An 11,437-nucleotide genomic window follows, 5' to 3' on the forward strand; every position below is an offset into this window, starting at 1 on the left:
TTTCAATAATAATAATATGATATGACAAGAATGACTGAATAATGAAACTCAAAGTTTCTCAAAGTAAATACTTTGAAACTATATACCATAATCTATAATCTGTGAGCATTAACAATATCATTTTCAAAGCCATAAAATCTAACATATGATAAATTATTATAAATATACCACACTACCACATAGAACGGTCAGGGGATCCACCCATCAACAACTGGCATGATATTGTCTTCTCTAGTATGCAGACTCTTGGCCTTATGGACAGCAGCCTCACCCATACCCTCAAGATTTTTCTCTCCCCCCATGGGTAGCAGAGAGAGCGTGTCAGATAGGACCTCTCTTGCATGTGGTCTCTTGGCCCCATGGATAGTAGCCTCACCCACACACAATTAAAGAACCTCTTCCCCCTATGGGCAGCAGGGAAGAACGCGTCATCCAAAGTGAAAAGGCATTGACCTGAATTTGATTCCGTTGTCACAAAGATTACGGAAACCAAATCGGATGATCACCGGGAAATCATACATGACATGGTGTTAAAACCACATAAAACTCGTAGGTTACATTACTTTAAAAAATGTAGTTTGTATCTAGGAAATTTCAGAAAAACCTTAAAGAATCTAACTTTCACAAAGTTTGTAAGGTTTTCAACTTCATTCTTGTCAAGATATTTTCTATCAATTTCTCACATAACAAGACAAGATAAACATCTTTAAATTTTCTAATATACCATAAAATCAATGAATTCCTTATCAAAGATTAAACAAAAGATACTTATTTCTCCATGTCAACAATTCATGCATTTCCCCAAATGCAATACCAAATATAATGCATTTTCATATATAATATATATAAGTTAAGGTTACGTCACAATAGCTTTTTAGGAAGATATAGTTTCCATAAGTAGTTTTCAAAACATGTCTAACCCAAAAACAACATTTATGCAACGTGATTATTTTTCAAAAATTCCATTAAAAAGCTACTTACCTCGCAACCGCAAAAACCTAACTCTCCAAGCTCCACAAAGATTAGCTAGAACCTAAACAATATCAAGTAAACCTATCACAATAAGCATAGAGCTTGAGATTGTATCTAGCTACAATTTAGGCATTGCCAAGTGAGCACCTAATTAGGCAAGCCCAGTATTTAACCTCATCACTAATAATATATTCACAAGGCATCAACTCCAATTTATAAAGTTAACTCATTTAATATCATCTCCAACATTATGACTAGCTTCCATAAAATTTACACTACATCATTAAGAGACCCATGAAAGCAAAAGCAAAATATCCTCCAAGACAAGAAATTTAGAATTTCAACTAACTTTTTTTTTTTTGAAGATAATTTCAACTAACTTCAAATAAACCCAATGGCAATGGAAAAATTAGATTTACCAACCATCACATGTTATAACTCAAAACCCCTAAATTTTTCACCATACATAAACCTTAAGTAGTCATGATTAGCACAAACCATATACCCACTCATCAAATAATTCCACCAATACAAAACCCATACATACAAACATATAAATATCACTTCCAATGCTCATAAATCACATGGGTATCATCATTAAAGTTTAGATAAAAATAACCTCAAGCAAAAGTGTAAAACCCAACAAAAGATTAGAAATTTTTACCTCAAAAAAAAGGATATGAAGGTGCTTATAGGTTCTCAAAAATTTTCCGGTGATCTTGCTGGAAATTATGGTGGAAATGGTAGTGGTGGTGTGGTAGTACTGGTGAGAGGATATAAGAGTAGAGAGGAGTTAATGAGAGAAAACAAAAAATGAAAAGAAAAGAAGAGAGTAAGCCGGCCCAAGAGTAAATAGATGAGTGCAAATGAGTGGTGGGGAAGGGGGTTAGGTGAGGCATGTGTGGTCTAATAATAAAATTTGACCTCTACTTTTTTTTTTTTTTTTGTGGGTCTGACTGGGACGTTACATTCTTCCCCTTTTATAAAAATTTCGTCCTCTAAATTTTACGTACCTTGATCCTGAAAAAGGCTTGGGTATCTTGACAACATATCATCTTCACGCTCCCAAGATGCCTCTTTCACTGAGTGATTCTTCCAAAGTATCTTTACCCAAGGTATTGTTCTATTGTGTAGCACTTGCTTCTTACAGTCCAAAATCTTTATTGGAACTTCTTCTTGTGATAAGTCATCTCTAATCTGAAAAGGCTCATAGCTTAAAACATGTGAAGGGTTAGGAATGTATTTCCTTAATATAGACTCATGGAAAACATTATGAATTCCTGACAGAGAAATGATATGTCCACAACATTTTTACAACATTTTCACAACAAATTCTAAGTGGCAAATTGTTACTGGTTGTTATTGTTAGGGCAAAAAAGTAATTTTTGTGTTAGGTTCAAATTTGAACCAATAACAACTAATCACCTGTAATTTGTTGTAAAAATGTTGTGGATGTAGCATCTCTCTTCCTGACAAGGCCGGTGGTAGGGCAATTCTCTATGCAACTTCGCCCACTCTTTCCAAGACCTCATAAGGCCCTACAAACCTTGGGCTTAACTTACCCTTTTTGCCAAATCTCATTACTCCTTTCATAGGTGCAACCTGTAGGAAAACTTTATCTCCAATTTCAAGTTCCAAAGCCCTCCTTTTAATGTCATAATAGCTCTTTTGTCTACTTTGAGCTGCTCGTAGTCGATCACGAATCATATTTACCTTTTCACAAGTCCTCTAAATGATATCTGGCCCCAAGATTTTTCGTTCTCCCACCTCATCCTAGCAAATTGGGGATCTACACTTTCTCTCGTACAAAGCCTCATAAGGTGTTGTTTTAATACTTGAATGGTAACTATTATTGTAAGCAAACTCCACCAAAGGAAAGTGACTAGCCCAACTCCCCCTAAAATCCAAAACACATGCTCTCAGCATATTTTCTAGAGTTTGAATAGTCCTTTCAGACTGTCCATCTGTCTGAGAGTAGAAAGTTGTGCTAAAATCCAATCTAGCACCCAAGGCCTTTTGCACACCACCCCAAAAATGAGAAGTAAACCTTGGATCTCTATTTGAAACAATAGAAGCGAGTACTCCATGAAGTCTCACAATCTCAACAACATAGAGTTGAGCTAATTGATCAAGGGAGTAGTTCATCCGGATAGGGAGAAAATGAGCTGATTTTGTCATTCTATCAACAATCACCCAAATATCATCATGACCCTTAGGAGATCTCGGCAATCCTGAAACAAAATCCATAGTAATTTTCTCCTATTTCCATTAGGGAATAGGAAGTGGTTGCAACAAACCAGAGGGTTGTTGGTGCAACACCTTAACCTGCTGACAAGTCAAACATTGCTCTACAAAGTGGGCAATCTCCCTTTTCATATATATTATTCCACCAAAAGTTTTCATGAAGATCATGGTACATCTTTGTACTATCCAGATGTATTGTATATGGGGAATAGTGAGCCTCCTCTAGAATTTCCTTTTTAATCAATGGATCATTTGGCTCACAAAGTCTACTCCCAAATCTCAAAGCACCATCCTCAAAGATAGAAAATTCAGATTTCTTTCTACTACGCACCTCATCCATGATTTTCTTTGAATGTGGGTCATCGGCCTATGACAATTTAATTCTTTCCACCAAAGTTGGTTGAACACTTAAACTAGCCAGGTAGGCCTCAGAATAGCCCATAACAACCTTAATCTCCATCCTTTCAAGATCTCGAATAATTTCCTTTCGAGCGGTTAGCAAAGTAGCTGAAAAACTTGAAGGCTTTCTACTAAGAGCATTAGCTACAACATTAGCCTTGCCAGGATGATAGTTAATAGAGCAATCATAATCCTTAACCAGTTCCAACTATCTCCGTTGCCTCATATTTAACTCCTTCTAGGTAAAAAAATACTTTAAACTTTTATGATTAGTGAAAATCTCGCATCTTTCCCCATACAAATAATGTCTCCAAATTTTCAAAGCAAAAACAACTGCAGCCAACTCCAAGTCATGAGTGGGGTAATTTTTCTCATAATTTTTCAATTCATGAGTGGCATATGCCACAACCTTCCCATTTTGCATCAACACACAACCAAGTCCCTTATGAGAAGCATCACTATATATGACAAAACCCACTGTACCTGAAGGGATAGTTAACACTGGAGCTGTGACCAATCTCCGCTTTAGCTCTTGGAAGCTTTTCTCATATTCTTCCATCCACTCAAATTTAACATTCTTCCGACTTAATTGTGTTAAAGGAGCCGCAATGCGGGAAAATTCCTCTACAAATCTTCTATAGTAACCAGCAAGGCCCAAGAAACTTCTAACCTCACTCATATTTGTAGGCCTATCCCAATTAACCACCGCTTCTATCTTATTAGGATCCACTGTAATTCCATCCTTAAATATCACATGACCCAAGAACACCACTTGATTCAACCAAAATTCACACTTCTTTAGTTTAGCATACAACTTCCTTTCTCTTAGAATTTGTAAAACAATCCTTAAGTGTTCTTCATGCTCTTCTTGACTCTTAGAATAAATCAAAATATCATCAATGAACACAATGACAAATCGATTCAAGTACTTATGAAAAACCCTATTCATCAAGTCCATAAAAGCAGCAGGGGCATTAGTTAATCCAAACGGCATCACCAAAAATTCATAATAACCATATCTAGTCCGAAAGACCGTCTTTGGTATATCCTCACCCTTAATCTTCAATTGGTGGTAACCAGAACAAAGATCAATCTTAGATAAGACTTGTGCTCCTTGCAACTGATCAAATAGGTCATCAATACGAGGCAAAGGATATTTATTCTTAATGGTAACTTTATTACGCTCACGATAATCAATACACAACCTCATAGACCCATTCTTTTTCTTGACAAATAAAACTGGAGCTCCCCAAGGAGAGGCACTAGGGCGAATGAACCCCTTGTCCAGCAATTCTACCAATTGCTCCTTAAGTTCTTTCAACTCTGTGGGTGCCATTCTATATGGTGCCTTAGAAATAGGTGTAGTACCCGGAAGGAGATCAATAGAGAACTCAATCTCACGATCCGGGGGCAACCAGGTAGATCATCAGGAAAAACATCCTAAAATTCCCTCACAATGGGAATGTCTCCTATCTCCAATTCTCTACTTTGTAAATCCACTGCACTCGCAAGGAATCCTTGGTATCCCTTTCTAAGCAAGCGGTTTGCTTGTATGCATGATATCACACGAGGCATAAAAGGCAAACATAAAGCCTTAAATAGAAATTCTGATTCACTTGGAGGCCTAAACACCACCTCTTTCTCAAAACAATGCACACTAGCATGATAAGAAGCCAACCAATCCATGCCTAAAATGACATCAAAATCATACATATCTAACAACACCAAATCAACCAATAACTCTCTACCCTCAATACAAATAATACAAGACTAAAGCACAAGATTAGTCATTAAAGTATCACCGACAGAGGTAGAAATCGATAACTCAAAATCAAGTAGTTCAGGGCTCTTATCATGATTCTTAGCAATTGCACAAGAAAAAAAAGAATGCATAGAACCAGGATCAAAAAGAACTCTAGCATGTGCGGAGAACAAAGGAAGTATACCTATCATCACTATATTCGTGGCCTGAGCATCATGAGTAGTCAAGGCATACACTCTACCTTGCACCTTCCTCCCATTGTCATTACCTTTTGCAACTTGAGATGAGGAAGAGGAACCTGAGCCCTTAGAACTTGGGCAATCTCTAGCAAAGTGTCTGGGTTGCTTACAAGTAAAGCAAATCTTAACCCCATCACAATTTTGCCCATCATGAAGTTTACCACAACGAGAGCAAGACTTCTTATCACTAGACTGAGGATAGGCACTATCGCTATGCCTAGAAGATTGTCCTCTATTACCAAAGTTTTTAACGAATCCTTTCTTATGCCCTTGACCCTTACCATGTTGAGAATTAGAGGGCCCTTACTTCTTATCACTCTCCTTGGAACTGAGGTTGTACTTAAAGTCTTCTTTAAGACTCATTGCCCGCTTCACAGCCTCAGTAAAAGTATCCACTCCAGAGGCTATAATGAGAGGGAGAATCCTACCATTAAGGCATTCCTGAAACTTTTTCACTTTCTTGGACTCATCCGGAATCAAGTAAGGAGCAAAGCGAGAGAGCTCAACAAACTTAGTAGCATACTCTTCCACTATCATAGCCCCTTGAACCAAATCAGAAAATTCTCTTGCCTTACGGTCCCTCACTACATCGGGGAAGTATGTCCCATTAAAAACTTCCTTAAATTTCTCCCAAGTAATGGGAGTGTCCCTTCCCAACTCCATCCTCAACTTGCTCAGTGCCTGACCACTATCACTCAGCAGAACCCTGAAGAGCAACAGTGGCATACACCACCTTCTGAGCATCAGTGCATTCAAAGGCTCTCAATAATTTTTCCATATTTAGCAGCCAATTCTCTGCTACTATAGGATCAGGCTCCCCATCAAAAGTTGGAGGGTTTTGCTTATGGAACTCCCCAAGAGAGCAACCCTCCTTCCTACATTCACCACCCTGGACTGCTCTAGCAATCCTAGCATAAACCTGTTTGCCACTGCCACCTCATCAATCTCACCACCATTAGGAGTGACAGATCTCTCACGCTCTTGGCGTTGCCTATGGCCATGCTCTGGAGCTGTAATCTCTTCCACATGCCTTACTTTACATGTTTTCTTTTTAGGAGGCATAGTGTACCAAGGTACGTATACCTATACCCAAGAAACAAGTAAGTAAATCACAAGGCAACATAGAAGGTTAGCATAGAAAAGATAGATAAGGTAAAAGGAATAGCAGGTGGAAGCTGAAACAAAGGTACAAAATAAAGAATTCATCAACCCTTAATTCTTTGACTTAGATCAAAATCAATTCCTATTTTCAAAAGTCTATAGAATCATAACCTAAGCTCTGATACCATAACTGTCACGTTCCAAGCCTCAAAGGGTCCAAAGCATAAGAAAGACATCTCAAGTACCTGTAATTTTTTTTTCCTTTTTAACAATTCAATCCACATAAATCCTATCAAGTACCAACATTAATAATTATCATAATAATTCCATTGAATATACTCTCAAAGTAAGTCAGAGCTCTAAGCAACAATTACAAGGACTATTGGCTACAAAAGAATAGAGGTCTGAATAAATAATTACATATAATCTGCTTGTCCCATTAGTGGGAATAACGTCACAACCACCATAATATACAAAAGAATGAGTCAAGCCTATTCTAAGATGTATATCATCTAATATCTCTATTTCAAAAGTTCAGCCTCCATCAATTGTTAGTCTAATTACTGTTAGCCACCAAAAAAGCTGTCTCAAAAGATTGTTGACTACTTTGAAAAGTTTATAAAATAATGGAATGAGACAGAGCCTAGTAAGTAGCATAATTAATGGGGGTGGGGGAAATGCAAGTTTCATTTTCAATAATAATAATATGATATGACAAGAATGACTGAATAATGAAACACAAAATTTCTCAAAGTAAATACCTTGAAACTATATACCATAATCTATAATCTGTGAGCACTAACAATATAACTTTGAAAGCCATAAAATCTAACATATGGTAAATTATTACAAATATACCACACTACCACATAGACCGGTCAGGGGATCCACTCATCTACAATTGGCATGATATTGTCCTCTCTAGTATGTAGACTCTTGGTCCCATGGATAGCAGCCTCACCCATACCCTTAAGGTTTTTCTCTCCCCCCATGGGTAGCAGAGAGAGCGTGTCAAATAGGACCTCTCTTGCATGTGGTCTCTTGGCCCCATGGATAGCAGCCTCACCTACACGCAATCAAGGAACCTTTTCTTCCCATGGGTAGCAGGGAAGAACGTGTCATTCAATGTGAAAGGGCATTGACTTGAATTTGATTCCGTTGTCACAAAGACTACGGAAACCAAATTGGATGATCACCGAAAAATCACACATGATATGGTGTTAAAACCACATAAAGCTCACAAGTTACATTACTTTCAAATACATAGTTTATATCTAGGAAATTTCAGAAAAACCTTAAAGAAAACTTTCACAAAGTTTGTAAGGTTTTCAACTTCATTCTTGTCAAGAGATTTTCTATCAATTTCCCACATAACAAGACAAGATAAGCATCTTTAAATTTTCTAATATACCATAAAATCAATGAATTTCTTATCAAAGATTAAATAAAAGATACTCATTTCTCCATGTCAACAATTCATGCATTTCCCCAAATGCAATACCAAATATGATGCATTTTCATATATAATCATATATATATGTTAAGGTTACGTCACAATAGCTTTTTAGGAAGATATAGTTTCCATAAGTAGTTTCCAAAAGCATGTCTAACCCAGAAAACAACATTTATGCAACGTGATTATTTTTCAAAAATCCCATTAAAAAGCTACTTACCTCGCAACCGCAAAAACCTAACTCTCCAAGCTCCACGGAGATTAGCTAGAACCTAAACAATATCAAGTAAACTTATCACAATAAGCATAGAGCTTGAGATTGTATCTAGCTACAATTTAGGCATTGCCAAGTGAGCACTTAATTAGGCAAGCCTAGTATTTAACCTCATCAATAAAAATATATTCCACTTCCAAAGTTTCTCAACGAATTTATTCACAAGGCATCAACTCCAATTTGTAAAGTTAACTCATTTAATATCATCTCCAACATTATGACTAGCTTCCATAAAATTTACACTACATCATTAGTAGACCCATGAAAGCAAAATCAAAATATCCTCCAAGACAAGAAATTTAGAACTTCAACTAACTTCAAATAAACCCAATGGCAATGGAAAAAATTAGACTTGCCAACCATCACATGTTATAACTCAAAACCCCTAAATTTTTCACCATACATAAACCTTAGGTAGTCATCATTAGCACAAACCATATACCCACTCATCAAATAATTCCACCAATACAAAACCTATACATACAAACGTAAATATCACTTCCAATGCTCATAAATCACATGGGTATCACTTAGATAAAAATAACTTTAAGCAAAAGTGTAAAACCTACCAAAAGATTAGAAATTTTTACCTTAAAAAAAAAAGGATATGAAGGTGCTTATAGGTTCTCAAAAAATTTTCGGTGATCTTACTGGAAAATTATGGTGTAAATGGTGGTGGTGGTGTGGTAGTACCGGTGATAGGATATAAGAGTAGAGAGGAGTGTATGAGAGAAAACAAAAAATGAAAAGAAAAGAAGAGAGTGAGCCGGCCAACGAGTAAAGAGATGAGTGCAAATGAGTGGTGGGGAAGGGAGTTAGGTGGGGCACATGTGGTCCAATAAAATTTGACCTCTACTTTTTATTTATTTATTTATTTTTTTGTGGGTCTGATTGGGATGTTACAAGGAGGGTAGCTCACTTCCATGACATCATAGATACGATTCAGAATAAACTCCAAGGATGGAAGGCCCAGCTTCTTTCTCAAGCTGGCAGAACCACCCTAGTTTCTTCTGTGCTCCAAGCTATGCCTTTGTACAACTCTTGTTTCAATATCCTTGATATTGTTTGTAACAAACTTTATGCCATAACTAGGTCCTTCTAGTGGGGTCATGAAATGGGAACTAGGAAAATTCATCTAATCAATTGGGAGACCATATGTCAACCAAGGTGCAGAGGCTGCCTTGGTTTGAGAAAATTTGGTTTTGATAAATCAAGCTATGATTGCTAAACAGTATTGGAGGATACAACAGTGTCCAAATTCCTTGTTAGCTAGAACCTTTAGAGCCAAATAATATCCTAGGTCCACTCTTAAAGATTATAAGCCTAAACCATATCACTCCTGGACTTGGAGAAATATTGCAGTCCCTTGGGTGAATTCTCTAATGGAGGGTCGATGGGTGTTAGGAGATGGTCATCATATCCCTCTTACTCATCAAGATTGGTTTAAATGCTCAAACCATTCTCTAATAAGGAACAACCTCCTTGATGGTACAGTGGTAGATCTTATAGATCAGTGCTCAAGAACTTGGAAGACTAATTTGATCAAGAAGCTATACCACCCTGATACTTGCAAAGAAATTTTGCAACTACCTATTCCAAGAATTGTTGGTAGTGAGGACAAACTCTCATGGAGACACACATCTTCAGGAGAATATAGAGTCAACAAAGCTTACCTCATGCTTCAACGACAATGTCAGTCTCCTAGGATGCAAGAAGGAAGGCCAAATAGACTACCCAAATCAGTATGGAATCTTATTTGGAAAGTGCAACTCCCTCACAAAATTCTGTCATTCATTTGGAAAATTTTGCATGGGAGGCTGCCTATGTTTGAGATCTTAAATAAGAGAGGCATAAGGATTCCTAACCTTTGTCTTATGTGCAATGAGGAGGAAGAAACTATAGACCATCTATTCCTTCACTGCACATTTGCAAGAGCTATATGGCATGGTTCCAATCTAGAAGTTAGAACCTCAGATTTGATCCATAATTCAGTGGCTCATTGGGTAACATCCTGCATTCTGCATAATGTGAACAGAGACAACGACAGAATGTTATTCATCCAAGCTCTTTTTACAATCTTGTGGACTATATGGGGTCATCGTAATATGGTCCTATATCAGGGGAAATCTCCCAATCCAATTGAGGTTATTCTAACAGCTCAAACTCTCACTTGCAAGTATCGAGATGCTTTCCAAGCAGAACAAAAGCAGCAGCACTCAGACACTCAACACTTCCAACAGAGGCTCACTAACCAGGGATGGCAAATCGTGATCAAGGTTCCAACTTATCGGAATAGGAAGACTAGAAGATGTGGTTATGCTTTTGAGGTGAAAACTGTGGAGGGAGCTGTTATACTCAGAGGTGGAGAAAGCAAGGGAAAGAATTCCTTACATCTGACTATCCGGGAGGCTGTGGGCGATGCTATCATCAAGGCTAAGGAACTGAGCTATACCAAAATGCTTATCCTTTGCAACAATAGGAGAATTGTGCAGATCTGTAGTAATCAAAGAAGACAACCATGGCTTGAAAAAGCTCTCATCTTAGACTTGTACCAACTCCAGCAGTAGGGGCTTCTCATTTCTTATTTTTTTGTTCTTAAGGCAGTTATTGCAGATATATTGCAACTTGCTTATGTTACTACTTGTTTCCCAGTCCACTACTGTAGGCTCATCTCAAGGTTGACTTAAGCTTTACAGCTCCTAGTCGTTTATCTTTTATCAATGAAGTTTCCCTTTGGTATAAAAAAAATGTCTAGTAAGGAGGGGGTTTTTTTATTTTTTAGTAAATGAAAGTTATGATATATATATATATATATATATATATATATATAGAGAGAGAGAGAGAGAGAGAGAGAGAGAGAGAGGTTTAAGTTACACCTGGTGTAACTTGACAAGAGTTACACCATTTGTAGACCGTAGATTTGTAATTGATCTAATGGTTAAAAAATAACATTAAATGCTAATTGACTTACACCTCATTCACTTAATTAATAG

The 11,437-nt window shown here is 37.2% G+C and overlaps 2 protein-coding genes across 3 annotated transcripts; one reads left to right on the forward strand and one right to left on the reverse strand.

Moving 5' to 3' along the window:
- Positions 1-9,194, reverse strand: LOC142615561 (uncharacterized). Of its 2 annotated transcripts, XM_075788301.1 has the most exons (5): positions 8,391-8,407; positions 1,986-2,185; positions 1,637-1,735; positions 982-1,033; positions 1-453 (listed from the first exon to the last, which is right to left on the reverse strand). In XM_075788301.1, the coding sequence occupies exons 2-5, from the start codon at positions 2,025-2,027 to the stop codon at positions 173-175; spliced, it is 474 nt and encodes a 157-aa protein (XP_075644416.1). In that variant the 5' UTR covers positions 2,028-2,185; positions 8,391-8,407; the 3' UTR covers positions 1-172. The 2 variants fall into 2 exon arrangements, 1 of the variants encoding a protein (XP_075644416.1); XR_012840786.1 differs by lacking the exons at positions 1,637-1,735; positions 1,986-2,185 and adding an exon at positions 9,035-9,194 and having other exon boundaries at positions 8,391-8,442.
- Positions 9,195-9,826: 632 nt separating this feature from the next.
- Positions 9,827-11,011, forward strand: LOC142616855 (uncharacterized). Its single transcript, XM_075789615.1, has one exon. It carries the CDS (start codon positions 9,827-9,829, stop codon positions 11,009-11,011), a length of 1,185 nt encoding a protein of 394 aa, XP_075645730.1.
- The last annotated feature ends 426 nt before the right edge of the window (positions 11,012-11,437 follow it).

The sequence above is a fragment of the Castanea sativa genome, chromosome 11 (genome assembly GCF_040712315.1).
Source record: "Castanea sativa cultivar Marrone di Chiusa Pesio chromosome 11, ASM4071231v1".
Lineage (NCBI taxonomy): Eukaryota > Viridiplantae > Streptophyta > Magnoliopsida > Fagales > Fagaceae > Castanea > Castanea sativa.